The following is a 15,826-nucleotide window of genomic DNA, read 5'->3' as shown; positions in this document are numbered from 1 at the left end:
CACTGTCAGTCACTGACCTTCCCAGAGCCTGAACCTCACTATGAGGCAGTGTGGGATCATCTTGACAGAGAAAGGAGCAAAAGGCAGCCGATATTGAAAGAAGAGCTTGCAAAATATAAAGAAATGAGCGATGGGTAAACACTTTTGCACAGTACTGTTTACATGCAAATTTCAATATTATTACTACCTCTTAACACTTGGCACTTCAGAAAAATACTTAGAGTCTGAAACAAACACTATAGGAGACATTCCCTTTAACATCCTTCACATGTCAACATTACCAGGTACAACACATTTAAAAAAAATAAAAATAAAATAAAATAAAAAGGAAACCACGCTCCTCCACACTGAACACCTGAAAATTCACATCCTGGACGCAAACAAGCATCCCTTACTGTTGATTATTGTCATGATGTCAGTGCAGTTTGTACCATGTGCACTGAAGCAAGCAGATGGCAAAGTAGTTTTTATACTCTCCACTTCCCTCATCAACCATGTTTTTGACGTACTGTCAAGACATTCCTTAAATAAATAGCTCAAAGCCAAGAACGAGCTTACAATTATTGCTTTTGTTCCCAAAATGTCCCTTATGTTCTCACTATAGCCACACTGTTGGTCCTTTACTCATTAGAGGTAAAAACACATAAAACACAACACAGAGAGAGAAGTTGAAGATGTTCACACTGGAGCAATGACACAATATTTAAAAACAAAAAACAAAAGCAGTGTATTTGTTGAAAGCATTTCTCTGCCAAGGCTGGAATTCCCTCCATACAATGTGTGAACAGAGCCCCTGGATCCAAGACTTCATCTGGACCCAAGTTACTTTCATATTTGCTCAGGAAAATAAAAATTATATTTCACCTTGTTTCAATCTGATGTGTACTTGCAAAATTATAATCTCCCCCAATTTCATGGAATCCTTACTTTTATAGTAACTTCATAGAAAACTTTGTAACTTCATTTAGTTTTTATGCAAATCCATGCATACCTTCAGCATCTTGCCAACAATCTAGCAATTGTTTGAAAGAAAAGAAAAAAAAAAAAAAAGGATGTAATAATAAAAGTGCATTAAAACAAGAATCAAGACATGTCATAGTTTTTGCACATATATTATTAGGGCAGCCAGCATGATTACAGAAACGGACGGTAAAGCAGGATTAGAGAAAAGGACACATTAGCACCATCGGTTTGTTTACATGCTTCAGAGACAGCAGCTCAGAGCCTGCTTAAACTCTGAAATTGCAAAAGGGAGTTAAAAAGCTGCAGAGCAGAATCTTTTCTATGACAGATAGTCATTTTTGCACTGGGCATACACAAAGCTTTGCGAATGCACACTTTACAATCTGAAATTCATTTACAGCCAACTTATGGTACGTAAAAAAAAAAAAAGAAAAGAAAAAAGAACAGCCAGTAAAGTTAGTATCTGAATGCTTTGTTGTTCTTCAGGCTCTGTCTTTCAGTAGATTCAATCTAAAGCAAAACGATGCAAATATTAATAAAACGGGCCGAGCAGCAGTTTTGTTTTAAGTACATTTGAGATGATTTTTATGAATATTCAAAGAACTGTGTTTGACAGATGATGTGTAAGGTTTGGTTGCTGTTTGTGCTGGTCTATAGCTACATTTGCACTGCTGTGGAGGTGTGTGTTAATATAAAGTGAGAATCATGTGAGTGTGGAAAAAAAAAACAAAAAACCACAATTAATTTGAGCAAATCAGTAGCTGGGGAAATTATTAAAATGAATGTCTGCAAAGGAAAAACAGGCAATAGCACCAAAATGCAGACAAGCAGATTATTGGTGCGGTGAAAGTAAAGCCCCATATAATTATATAAGCACAGTCATTGATTAAGAGGAGATCTCACTAATATAAGATGCAAACTTTGGTGATCCTCAAAGAAAAAGACCATTTGTAGTTTTAAGAAAAATCAGCTTCTATCATTATTTCAGTACAGAGCCTAAAGAGCAAACAAATACTTCCTGTCAGGAATGTGGAAATAGCACTTTAACCACATGAAACAAGTTGAAGAGGTAATTCTCACTGGTAGTAAACTTATAAGAATGAGTTACTGTACAGACTTTAAGAAGACTGCGTCATGGCTTTATTCTTGACCCGCTGGGAGGAATCACTTCGACAGTGCAGGTAGACTGAGAGGGGGTGGATGAAGGCCAGCAGGCTGAGCAGTGTCAGACCAATGTTCACCTGGAAAAAAAATGGAGGAAAAAAAAAAAATGATGAAGATGTGAGGAGAGAAAGGATGAGATAAGGAGCAAGGATAGATCATAAAAATGTATTTACATATAACGGATCCCCATCCAAGACTTTAACCAGAGCAAAGCAGGGATACTGCAGCAGCGAAAACACCGCAGACAGAGCCATGACCAGACCATACAGCTTCCCAAAGTGGCAGGATGGGAAACTAAACACACAGAGCGAGAAAGTAAGGAGGAAGGAGATCACACAAGAATTATTTAACCAGGACAGGCAGCAATAATGTGGAAATAATTACTTATTACAAGTATACTAGATTTACATGCAGTCTAAGAGCATTTGTATACATTTACTTGTCAGCAGCTAACATTAAAGACCCTTTGATGCATTTAAAAATATGAAGCTGTGGTAGAGATGATGTCACTGAACAAACTTAGACCATCCTGGTCCCCCTCTGTACAGACTGAGCACTTATTACTCATGCAGCAGCTTCCTACAATGCATTATTTGTTCTGCTGACTTCACTTTTGTTGATTAAGTATTTAATATATTTGGTTTTTTTTAATACATTCATTTTTTAAATTTAGATTTATACTACTAACAAGGTATTTAAATGATGCTAAACTGGTACTAATGGGCCCAAAGTCTGCCAAGAAAATCCACCACCAGCCTGAACTGCTGATCCATGCTTTCATGTAGTTTACATCTAATTCTGACTTCAAGAGTTTAGACTCAATGTTTTTCCAGTCTTGTGTTCTTCTATTGTAAACTGCAGCCTCAGCTTCCTGTTCTTAGCTGACAGGAGAGGCCACTGCGTGGTCTTCTGCTGCTGCTGAGATGCTCTTCTGAGTACTTTGGCCATGGCAAGAGGTTTGAGGTATTTGAATTACTTTTCTCCTCTTATGATCTAGATCTATTTACACACCTGGGGTTACTAATTTTTATTAATTTTCACCCAGAGAACTGCAGCACAATGGATGTTTTCCCTTTCTTTGACCAACCTTTGTAAACCAGAGACGAGATTGCCAAAAAAAAAAAAAAAAATCCCAGAAGTTTCCAAAATACAAACTAGCTATTTTGTAAGATTTCGCTTTTAGGCATTACTCTACTTACTAAAATAATTTATTTTAATTTGCTGTGTTTGACTTCATTTTAACTGCTGTAGCAAAAGCATATCCCAAATTTGGATGAATGAAATGCTTCATGTTATAAACACAGCTGTTATATACTGCCATCTAGTGATCTAAAGAGGAAATGCTGAGTAATGCTCTCCTCTAAACATTTTTAAAGACCAGTGTGTAAACCTGCCTGCCTCTATGCACATGTGTATATAGAGGTTGGCTTATTTAAAAACAAACAAACAAAAAAAAAAAAAAATTACATGCCTCATCAAAAACAATTCTTTCTGATAAGTTTCTCTTTTGTTATTGTTTTTTCACTGTTTTGATGGATGAGTCATCACTAAGATATGCGTTTTATGTGTTATCTTTTTTAAACCACAGATTTCTTATCTTTTGTGTTTCATTAAATATCAGAAATATTTCGTGGAGTTACAGTTGTGTTGAAAGAGTGCTGTGAAATGTAAACTATTCATTGATTAGCGTGCATGTTTGATACTCACGCCACACTGATGAAGGCCGCGTTGCCGCCATAGAGGAAGGAGCGGTTGAGCACCTGCAGGATGAAGGTGAGGTACTGAAGAGGCAGGTATGGGGTGGAGGCACAAATGGAAAACAACAGGCACTGCAGGGCCGTCAGGAAGAGAGAAAGCACCGTCGCCCGCAGGTCCACTTCCTGCTCGCTCTCCCCTACAAACACAATAATGACTGAAGTGTGCATGTCGCTCTTTATGAATCTGCAGCCAGCCTGAGGGTCTCTCTTCAGATGAGACTGAAGATTAAAGTGGACAAATCTTTATATACTGTATGCAAGTTTCCTTTCTTCTCCCCTATCATTAGTCTGAAATAAAGTAAAACTTAAACAAAACTTCAAACAAGGTATAAAAAGACTAGTTTAAATAGCATGCACAAAAACTAAACCATGACAGCATCTCATGTAAACCCATCACTGAATGAATTCATGAAAATTATTCAATCCACACAGGGATGGGAGGTGTTGTCTTTTATTCTACATCAGTATTAGAGTCATGGTGTTACCTTCAGCTCGTGGTTTGCCCTTGTGTCTGTCCATAATGAGGCCGTTCCAGGGAGCACACAGCACGCCACATAGCTGGGTGATCGCAAAGGCATTGGTGTACTGACTCACTGCAGGGACACAAACAAAATGGATAAAAGGCAGAGTCCACCAAAATATGAGACATGATGGTTCAAAAGGCATCAAAAACATGGAGTTTTAGTTTGTAAATCACTGCACTTACTGTGTAAGATAAGCCAGTTTATTAATGAAGCAGAATTTAGACACTGATGCATTTTCAAAGTACCTAACGCATGTTGATTTAGTAAAATTACATTCAAGTGCTTAGAGCTGAGACTGAGTGATGTGGTGTTTGTGCGATTACCCAGTGAGGACTCTCCAGCTGTGAGCCTCTGCAGCATGGGGTTTAGGGTGCCAATGAACAGGTAATGCCTGAGCTGCATCACTGACAGCCAAAGCAGATGCCACATGAAGAACCTGGACAGCAAACAGTCACGGAAACTCTTCTCTGAGAGAGACGGGAGATCACAGAGATGAGGAAAGAAGGCAAAGAGATAGGTAAAAAAAAAAAAAAAAATCACAGTGGATAAGTGCACTGTGTATGATTGGTTCATTCTTTTTCTTTCCAAGTTGGGCACAGACCTTGCTTTGCAGATGCATCCTTGTTGAGCGGCACTTCCTCTACCTTCTGTGCATCTCCGTTTTCCGCCACCTCACCAATACGATTGTCCGATTTATCACAGGTTATCCTGAGGTCAAAGTCACAGCGGGGTTAACGGCACGCAGAATGGACCGAGCGAGTTGTTTTACATTTACTTTATGAATTGAGTTTATTGGAATTTTAAATTATGCAGGATGTTTGCATGGAGATGTGGGGGGGGGGGGGGGGGGAGGTAAAAGTTGAGCATTCAAAGCTTTTTCTTATTACAAACCTCATTCAGCCACTAACACAAATACACACAAGTCAGTTTTCCTATCTCTAAGTCCTTTAACATAGCATTCACTCTCAGACACATGCATCAATTTGGGGTTCAGTATATTTCTCAAGGATACTTTGGAAGTTTGGTGGTTTGATTCCTGGCACCTCTAGTCTGCATGTCAATAAGCAGACAAACGTTTCTACCTTTTGAGCTACAGGTGAGGAAAATTATGCACAATTATAAAATTTCTGCTCTTATGATCAGTTTTAGACTTTGTGTTTATATTGGCGGGGACTCTAGTGCATTTAAAAAAAAAAAAAAAAAAAAAAAAGGCTGTCCTCATACTGAGGTTTAACTGTTCTGTTGATTTTAATACAACTGATGTCCTCATCATTGGGCCTTTGTCATCATTGGCTGTAAAGAGCTCTCTTACTCAGCTTACTGAGTAAGAGCTTTCTCAGTAAGCACTGGATGCATGTTTGATCTGTTTCCTATGAAAACAGGAACTCTCTATGAGGAAACTATTCTGACCACAGTGCTACACTGATTCCTCTTTTTGATTTAGCTATGGCACTCTCCTTTAGCACTAACTCTGCCCTCCTTGTCCACTCCAGGTTTTGTTCATTGGCAGCAACACAAACACAAGACAAACTAATCAAAGTAAAATTAAACTCATGCATGATCATTTCATGCATCTTCACTGCAGTTTTTATTTTAGCAACCACGCTGCAAGGTACATTTGGCACTTTCCAAACACATTAGTGCTATTGTAAATGTGAACTGACTGGTCCTTGCATAAAGCTCAAGCAGAAATGCACTACATAACATTTCTGATTCACCCAGTCACACTTTTTCTGCATCCAGGTGCTTTCTATCCAGCATTCCCACTGATTAAAACTGCGCATCCCTCCTCTCCTTATGGTCCTTTGTCATTTTAGAAAAATGACACTTTGTACTTTAAGTGCAGACTCGTCTGAGACGTCTGCCGTGGATTCATACCCGTATGTGTAGTTATCCGGCAGCGGGTATGGAATCAATTTCCGAGGCAGCAAGAAGAAAGTCCTGAGCAGGTGAACGACGCTGCAGGCGGACAGAAACAGGAAGGAGGAGCGAAGAGCGATGCCACGTTCATGCAACAGCTGCAGGAGAAGAAGAGATGTAGTGGTGATCATTGCTACACGAGACAGCATCAATATATCCTGCTGATTCTTTTGTGTGTAAATGTTTCTCACCTTGATGACGAGGAAGAGTGCCGAGGAAGAATCAAAGGCCCCGTTATAAAGAGTGATGATGGTGGAGCGACGTGAGCCAAACAGGTTTCCTACCTTTAGGAAAATTGAATTAAATGTTATTGTGGGGGCTCTTTAAAATTCTTAGTTGATATTGGTCCCCTCTGCATTCATCTTTCTGTTGTCTATTGTAAGTTTCTGGACAAAAAACACACATTGGGCATACCTAAAGTTTTTGCTATCACTGATAGATACAACTGAAGGCGATTACGTCTCTTGTACTGAGAGTTCCTGTGAACAGCGACCAAATGCAAATTCAATATTTGTACCAAGTTTATCTATTTTCCCCACGAAGGGAGGGGAGAATAGATAAACTTGGTTCAGTTTTTCAGTTAGGAGTCAAGTGTGCACAGCTGAAGATTATTTTTAAGTTCTGTGCTATGGTAGATAACAGCTCGAGCCGACGTAATTTTAGTGAAAATCGTGTCAAAGTCAAACCAAATGTGAAAAATGCAGCTGCCTGAAGTCTGCACTTCAAATGACACCCAAGTTATTTGATTTAAAAATCCAGTGTACAGAGGCAAAACTACAAAACCTGTCACTGTCCAAACACTTGGCTGTAGGTCTTGCTCGAGGGGGAATGTAGAATGTGGTTCAAATTCATAAATCATCGTGGCCTCACCAAGAGGGATTTGTGCAAAAAAAAAAAAAAAAAAAGTGTGGTGAAGATGGTTTCTGTGTTTTGGCTTTGTTGCAGTTTGCTGATAGCCTGAGGAAAGAGTGGAACGTCTTACATTCACAGAACACAGATCACAAAAGGTCACACAGTCGAACCTCTTTCTTCACACAGTGCTTTACTGACAAAGTGGGCCATAGATGAGTCAGTTAGCAAGTTATAATCATGTGTCTTTCCAGCTCTTTCTGGTGATCTACACACAGAGCTCACAAGCAAAAGCGCATTTCAGAAGTCGAGAGGTTTAAAGGTTTAAAATGTGACAGGTCTAAAAAAGGTTTTACTTTCCCAAACAGGAAAATGATCAAACCGACATTCTAGAAAAATATATAAGAGTTTTTTTTACAGAAATAGTCAAATGTATAATAAAATTTATTAAAACTGCCTGATGTCGCAGCAGTAATCTTAAACTGATCCAGTACCTGCATGTTGGTCATCAGAAATAAGATGCCACCCACAGCCAGGAGGGAGAGAGCTGGGAAGAGCAGGATGGCCAGAGCTAAAAAGGGGAAAGAAAAAACAAAAAACATAACAGCTGTAACATTTGTGTTCATGTTGATATTTATTTACTCTGATCTTTATTTGAGAACTCTCACCTGAAGTAGAAAAGGCCACCATCACTGTACCTATGGTGTAAAGAAATCTGCAATTGAAAAGTATCATTTGTTATTTGTGCCACACAATTTGCTAAAACAATTTGATGAATTCTTGATCATTAGTGTCCTAATAACTGTGCAGCACTTTGGCAAACTGGTTGTTTTGAGATGCGTTACATTAACACACCATCACTCACAACCAAGTAAATGTGCTTCTGGTGCCGTTTGGAGAGCTTTAATTTCCTTTTCTTGGCCTAAGCATCCTCATCTGCACTAGGTGCCTCTTCTACAACTACTAGCATTCCTTGGCTATTTATTTTCACCCCACCCTGTATAACTGGAAACATGAATCTGTTCAGTGCCAGTCTGTTATTGTGGATTTAGATATTTGGGGCAGAACCCTGCAGAGGTATGTCTGGTGTTCCATTACATGATTAACTTTGAGGAGGGATGACAGCTTAGTGTTGGATTCTGAGCATCTGGAGGAGAAAAGAAAACATTACTCTGTGATTAACCGTCTTTCCATTTTCTTGCCTTCCCTGCTAAATCTGACATTTGATTGAACTTTAGACGGCATCTCTGGCAGCAGAAGAAAATATTTCCCCTTACTCTACTTTCAAAACAATCTTTGGCTATCGCACATTAATGTGAGTTTTTGTTAGAAATCACGAGGAAACTCAAAGATCAGACAGAGATAGAAAAATAATGCTCATTTCGATTTAGGTCATGGGGTCAAATTCAGATATTAATATTTGTGACACTAGTCGCCTAATTTGGACTGTTTTATTTACGTCCCTAACTTGTGAGAAGCTGAAATACTGTGGTTCCTCAAGCCTCCAAATCTGCTGTCAGATCAGATATCCAAGTATTTCAGGAAAGTCATGCATCCATCATTCTGTGGTAATCCGAGTTATGTGCCTGAAATTCCACATTTGCCGCGCAATAATTCCTGATATCTTCCCTAAAAGAAAATTCTCAAGTAGTTTTCTAGATGATGGAATTTAAAAGTGGACTCTCAAAAACAGATGCTATAAAAACATCTAACCACCAACTTTAACTCTTGAAATTCAACATGACAGTAAGGACCAGAAGTTTTGCAAAAGTCCTATTACAGAGTGGATCCTTCCTCTGGAATTGTCAGGAAAATCTGGGATAACATTTTAGTCAAAATATGCCTGTTTATCTAAAAAACAGACGATCTTTGCAGTTAGGAGGGGTTTTTTTTTTGTGGGTTTTTTTTAAGTCCATTTTATTTGTGGGCAGGATATATTAGAATTACCTGCAGAATTTCAATAAACCATCACATCTCGAGGAAAAACTAATTAAAAGTTGCACTGTGCAGTTGTTGCTCAAAAGTTATGACATCTTATTGGTGCTCTTTAATAGTTTACCACTTCATTTCTCTTAACATGATTGTTGGGCTTTTAGTGCCACATAAGAGTACATTTTTCATATGAATGTTCTTGATTAGAATTATTCATTGACTATTTAAGGTGCTGGACTTACATTCCGTAGAGCCGAGTCACTGTAGTACCAAACCGATCAAAAAGGAAACCATTCGGCAGCGTCAGAAAGTTGTTCATAAAAGACGCAATGGTAAAAATAAGCGAGAACTGTTCATCCTGTCCGGCGCAATCTGCAGAAACAAAAGTTAGAAAAGACAGAAGGAACAGGTGATTGATTAATTTCCATCCTTCAGCCATTTTCAAGCTTATTGTTGCTCAAAGTTGTGAAGGTAAGAACATCACACTGACCTAAAACGAGTGTTCCATTGACTCCTGTGCCGTTGACACACAGAGAGCTGAAGTAGCCTTCTTCCTTGAGGACAAACACAAGAGAAGCCCAACCAAACACGGCTCCAGCGAAACACAGGCACTCCACCAGACCTGTGGTGAAGGTGAGGCAGCGCTGCACCGATAAACCGCTCCCAGACCCTGGCATGGTCGCACAGGCTCAGCTCACACTCACAAGTACGTCACAAACTTGTACACAGTCAGAGGGGGCTTCACTCACAGCACCTGCTAAAAGAACCAAACCAAAATACTGCATTTTATTCTTATGTTTAAAGAAAAATAAGAATGATGTGACCATATAACAGCAGTCATTTATTTTGTCTAGCAGTCGTGGTTTGTTTCCATTTCAGGCCTGTTGCTGCATGCCAAGCTCTTCCTTAACCCACCTTCCCTGTTTCTCCATCCCTTCCAAATTGAAAGGGAAAGACTACAAGAAATCTACTACAAGAAAATGAAAAAACCCAAAACAGAACGCCTTAAATCAAAACCTTTTCAGCTGCGTAAGAGCTGTAACTGAAAACATCTGGACATAAAATGCCCTGCTCAAGTTTAGGTCACACCTCCAGAGACACATATTGCATGAATTCATAGGTTACACAAAAAGAAGTTATTCTTACTAAGATTAACCTCGTGTTGCCACAAAGAGGAAGTATTCCACATAAAACGCTCTGCTGTTCAGTTACAATGATTTCCAGTTCATTACCGTCTTGTACTCACAGTTCAGCCTCCAAGCGTCTCTACAAATGCTCTTAAACCACAAGCTTGAGCCTCTCGCGCTTGCTTTATATAGAACAGTTCTTCCTTCCTCTTCCTCATCAGTTCCCTCCCTCCGGTTTTTTCTCCTCTCTGCTCTATAGGAGAGAAAATATTCTTCGCGGTGCTAGTGGCTAAAGAAAACAAACACTTGCGCACGTATAGCCGGCCAGATAGCAGAGCCACATACACTGTGGGAGAAAGGACAGATGTGGATGCTGGGAGGCTAAGACAGTTTAGCCAAAAGATCATGTGACTCAGACAGGGGAGGGGGAAAAAAAAACAAAAAACAAAAAAACGTGAGTGCCGTGTGGAACCCTCTTTGTCACAGCTGGTGCACGTGGGAAAAAAAAAAAAAAAAAAAAAAAAAAAAAGGATGTGTGATAGGTTTTCTCTCCTTGACAGGCTGTAAAAAAGATGCTGCAGTAACTCATGACTCTCCACGGTGCTCCAGGCTGATGAGAAAATGCATAATTAGCCCAACCTGGACCCAACTGTTCTGTCTAATTACAGGCCCATCTCAAAGCTTCCTTTTCTATCTAAAGTTTTGGAGAAAGTGGTCTATCTACAGTTGCAGGCACACCTCGATTTTAATATGATCTCAGAAAAATTTCAATCTGGTTTTAAATCATTACATAGCACTGAGACAGCACTTTTAAGGATTTTTAACGATATTCTCTTAACTATGGATTCTGGCAGCCCTGCTGCCCTTTTACTGTTGGACTTGTCAGCAGCTTTTGACACGGTTGACCACGACATCCTGTTATCACGGCTAGAATCGCATGCTGGCCTAAAAGGATCTGCCCTTCAGTGGTTTCGCTCCTACTTGACAGAAAGGTTCTTTTATGTCAATATGGGCCCCCACAACGCCAAATTAGCTCCTCTTAAATACGGCGTTCCTCAAGGCTCTATTTTGGGTCCCGCCCTCTTCGCACTCTATTTGCTGCCATTGGGCTCCATCTTCTCGCGGTACAGCATTTCATTGCTTTGCGGATGATCTACAGATCTACCTTTAAAATCAGGATCAGATCAACAGCAGCTCTTATTACGCTGCCTTGACGACGTTAAACAGTGGTTATCATTAAATTTTTTACAGCTAAACGAAAACAAAACTGAGGTTGTCATTTTTGGCAATTTCAATCATATCGACAGCACGTTGGGTACCCTCTCCTCGTATTGTAAAACACATGTAAAAAACCTCGGAGTTTACATTGATGGTTCTTTTAAATTGAATAAGCAGGTGAGTGCAGTAGTTCAGTCCTGTTTTTTTCAGCTAAGACAGCTAGCCAGGATAAAGCCATACCTTCCGGCTGACGTCTTCGAGCGTATCATCCACCTTTTTCTTACTTGCAGATTGGACTACTGCAATTCATTGTATTATGGCCTAGATCATGCCACCATCCATCGCCTTCAGATGGTTCAAAATGCTGCTGCTCGCCTGCTAACCGGTACCAAACGGAGAGAGCATATAACCCCAATTTTAGCCTCTTTACACTGGCTCCCTGTCCCCTACAGGATCCAATTTAAACTCTTACTTTTTGTTTTTAAGTCACTCAACGCCCGAGCCCCCCCCCTACTTGTCAGAGCTCCTCTCTGCCTATGCTCCAGGAAAACCCACGAGATCTAGTTCAAAACTATTGTTGTCCATTCCACGGACTAACCTCAAATCTCGTGGTGATAGATCCTTTTCTGTGGCAGGTCCCAGACTTTGGAATAGTCTCCCCTTTAATATTAGATCTGCTCAAACTCTTGAGCAATTTAAATCTTTACTAAAGACACACTTTTACGCTCTGGCTTTTAACACATTATGACCCAAGCATTTTGGATTTATCTGAATTAGTTAGTATTGTTTCAATTCTTCTATTTTATTGTTTCTATTGTTATTATTGTATTACACTGTAGTTTTTAATTTTATTGTTAAGCACTTTGTGCAGCATCGGCTGTTGGAAATGTGCTATATAAATAAATCTGACCTTGACCTTGACCCTTGACCTCACTAAAATTAAAAGGAGAGGGTTAGAATAAGGCTTCTACATAAGGGATTAACTTTGCATGCAACTCCCCCCCCACAAAAAACGTCATCCAACAAGAACGCAAAGTCAAGTGGTGACACTGAGGGGGAAGAGGAAAAAAAAAAAAAAAAAAAAAAAAAGCACAGATAGTCAGAACAGAAAGATTTCACTACTCTAATAACTTGTTACAATGGAGTGAAATGAGTCAAGAGTAAAGTGCCTGCAGTGTTTGATTCTGTCTTACTCATTAAACGAAGAGTCAAAGAAAGCTGCACACCACACTGAAAGATTCCAGGCCAAAAGCCTCTGCTATGTTCGTAGATGGCCCTCAGTTTGAATTCAGGGTACAGACACCTCTACTTTTAAGATTAGGCTTAAAAAGTTCCTTTTCCCACTCACCAGAGTGAGTGGGAAAAGGAACTTTCCCACTCACTCAGAGATGAATTCCCAGTCATTCATCTCTGGCTCTCTTCCACAGCCTGTCTTTTATCCAGTCTTCCTCCCTTACACCCAACTGGTCGCGGCAGATGACTTCCCCTCCACTAGCCTGATTCTGCTGGAGGTTTCTTCCTGTTAAGAGGGAGTTTTTCCTTCCTACTGTCGCCAAGTGCATCCTCGTTGGGTCATCCGATTATTGAGGTTTTCTCTGTAGTTTTGTAGAAACTACTGTTCTTCTATATAAATAAAATAGAAGTTGATACTAGTGACAGATGGAAGGCTATTGGCAGACTTAAAAACCCATCTTCAGCTTGTCTAGTTTCTAAAGATTGCACACCACGTTGAAATATTCCAGGGTTTTGGCTAATAGCACTTTGGAAACATCCTGTTAGGTCAAAATACTATTTTTTTCTATCAACCTGTTCTCTTTGGCACTTTTTATAGATTATAAAGATAGAAACTGAAATACATTGTGTTACTAACAGCCAGTTCCAAAAACAAAGTGCTTAAAGCTACAATTTAAAGCTGGTTCATGCCAAGTTGTCCGTTATGTGTAAGCAACACTGCTTCATCCCTTGAGAAACCATAAATATTACAAACTTGCTTATTTAGTATCCCTTGCTCGGATTTGATTTTCCCCTTTTAGGAAGACAACATGGGAAAAACCTGTAAAACTTGCCTGACCCACTCACTCACCTGAATAAGACGTGCCCAGTCCTGTAAAGCAGCGTTCCCCAATCCCTGGACCACGTGAAACGTTCGGTACCGGGCCGCGAGAGTTGAGGCTCGAGTGTGAAATGTATGGTTTTCAGGGTTTTTGTCGGTTTTCAGCGTTATTTTGTTATCGTTTTTTTGTCATTAACTCTGTTTTCCTGGGTCTTTTCACGTGTGTTATGAATGAATCTTTTTTTCGGTACCGGTGTTGTGCCAAAAAGTGATTGTCTGCCAAAAACTGATTTCCAGTGTTTCTGTGTATTTTTTATGTGTAATATCTTTACGTATGTTCGTAAATAGACTTCGGTGAACAGGGGATACAAAGGGGTTACATAAAGAATTAAAAAATTATCTGTTTTTTAAGTATCTTTACAACTTGTACTTACATTATAACCAATCCGGTCCTTTATCCCCACTTAAAATATTTTTACAGAACTATTGTAATATTTGCTGCCATTTCTGCTGTGCTCTTGGCCAACTTACTCTTACAAAATACATTTTTAATGTTAATGAGATTTTTTTTACTGCATAAATAAAGGTTATATAAAAGTCGCTGCCAAAAACTGATTGCGGCTTGTATCTTGCTACACGAATGTTGTTTGTGGCTCAAGATGACTTTATGTCATCCATAAGGGATGCATTTGACATATGTTTCACATATTATAGCCCAACAAGTTACTTATAGCACTTTAAATATGAGCAATCGCTTTTTGGCAAATACCGGAAATCAGTTTTTGGCAGACAATCACTTTTTGGCACAACACCGGTACTAGTTTTATTTTGTTGTATTTATCCGCGACACTTTAAAGGCCAGTCCGTGAAAATATTGTCGGGCATAAACGGTTCCGTGGCGCAAAAAAGGTTGGGGACCGCTGCTGTAAAGGACTATTCAAAGATTCTGACCAAGTTCAGGTTTGTTGGAGTTCTGTCTCACATAATTCTGTTCATTACATCCAAATATTCCACAGTGCTCGATTCCTCAGTGTGAACTCTGGCACAACGCATATGCGAGTGGACCACATTGCACGGTCAAAAAGTAAGTGTCCCGCTCCTTTCAAATCAGAAGTGCTTTCGTCCAACAGTGTGCCATTTTGCAGATATTCCGGCTTACTGCAAAAGGAAGTCATAAAACACCAGAAAACACACATTACACATCCCAGTTTTTGTACAGTATCCTTAGTATCAGGGGAGCAGTGGTTACCACCATTGCCTCACAGCAAGACAGTTCTGGATTTCGATCCAGCTGCTGCTCGTTAGCTTTTTTTTTTTTTTTTTTTTAAATTATATTGCTGGTAGTTCTAAATTGGTAAATGAGCCTTAGCCCTGTGATTAGAGCGGTGTACCCCGACTCTTGCCCTGTGCTAGAGATATGTTCCATTCACCGTGCAACCCTGAATTAGACAAGCTGAACATAATGGCTCGATTGATATCCTTCACCTATTAAATAATTCATCTTCTACAGTGAAGGTGAACCTTCAAAATATGTGGTTGGTTTCTAACACATGAGACAAAATTCCATATTAAAGCTTCAAGGATAGGCCTTTGTTTTTAGCATCCAAATATTCTTTAGGTCCCTCTATCAAAAATGTTTGCATGATCAAAGTTCAAAAAACACACCACTGGAACAAGTTCAGTAACATCCATTCATTCTCTGCACTCACCTAAATCCCTCATACAGGTTTGAGGTTTCACAGCCTTGTTACGACTTTAAAGCTAATGTGCAGTTATAAGAGATAACTAGCTTACCTGATTATTTTGATTCAACCATTTTTCGACACAATGAGTTTTATAGAAATTGCACTAATCACTCTTTCTCTGTTGCTGGCATTAAACGTCGACTGCTCCAGGTCTTCATGGTTATTCAAAGCAGGTGGCTGAGTTGTTTGAAATACAGAGGCTAATGGACCAAACCATTTGTTGTGATACCTGTGGGGTTCATGGATTTTCTTTGTGGTGAGTTTAGTTGTTATCCCTGTGATTTTTCCCCTTTGCATCCATAATGGTTTGCTCCACTACTCTAGGTTCATGGTGCTCTCGTGTGTTTTAGCTCTCTTTGTTAAAGTGAGGTTTTGTAAGCAGTAATTTATGAGCAGTGTTTATTTAGTTCGCCCTATTTATTTGCTAAATTTATATGTCTTGCATTAAATATTATTTTTTAATGCTTTTATTTAATTTTGATTGAAATGAAACCCACTTTTTCAACAGCACAGCTTTGCCTGCTTGGTCCCCTACAGTCACTGAGACAGCCTGCACTCAGACTCCAGAGATTAT

At 39.5% G+C, this 15,826-nt stretch overlaps 1 protein-coding gene across 1 annotated transcript; it reads right to left on the bottom strand.

Annotated features, from left to right (window-relative positions):
- Nucleotides 1-1,096: 1,096 nt before the first annotated feature.
- On the bottom strand, nt 1,097-15,480 carry slc43a3b (solute carrier family 43 member 3b). The gene is made up of 13 exons (XM_026142344.1): nt 15,302-15,480; nt 9,600-9,866; nt 9,352-9,481; nt 7,846-7,892; nt 7,672-7,748; nt 6,520-6,612; nt 6,287-6,426; nt 5,010-5,116; nt 4,732-4,875; nt 4,370-4,477; nt 3,835-4,021; nt 2,301-2,421; nt 1,097-2,204 (listed from the first exon to the last, which is right to left on the bottom strand). Exons 2-13 carry the CDS (start codon nt 9,784-9,786, stop codon nt 2,082-2,084), a joined length of 1,464 nt encoding a protein of 487 aa, XP_025998129.1. The 5' UTR covers nt 9,787-9,866; nt 15,302-15,480; the 3' UTR covers nt 1,097-2,081.
- Between the last annotated feature and the right edge of the window lie 346 nt (nt 15,481-15,826).

Source organism: Astatotilapia calliptera, chromosome 2, assembly GCF_900246225.1.
Source record: "Astatotilapia calliptera chromosome 2, fAstCal1.2, whole genome shotgun sequence".
Lineage (NCBI taxonomy): Eukaryota > Metazoa > Chordata > Actinopteri > Cichliformes > Cichlidae > Astatotilapia > Astatotilapia calliptera.
This window is presented reverse-complemented; position numbering and strand designations above follow the sequence as displayed.

What these genes read in the sequence shown, in the direction of transcription:
- slc43a3b (XM_026142344.1), bottom strand. Translation starts at nt 9,786, where the DNA reads ATGCCAGGGTCTGGGAGCGGTTTATCGGTGCAGCGCTGCCTCACCTTC. An exon ending in GGGCAAACCACGAGCTGAAG is followed by an intron (nt 4,022 to 4,369) that starts GTAACACCATGA and finishes TTGTGTTTGTAG; the next exon opens with GGGAGAGCGAGCAGGAAGTG. An exon ending in GCGGCCTTCATCAGTGTGGC is followed by an intron (nt 2,422 to 3,834) that starts GTGAGTATCAAA and finishes CTGTGTGTTTAG; the next exon opens with TTTCCCATCCTGCCACTTTG.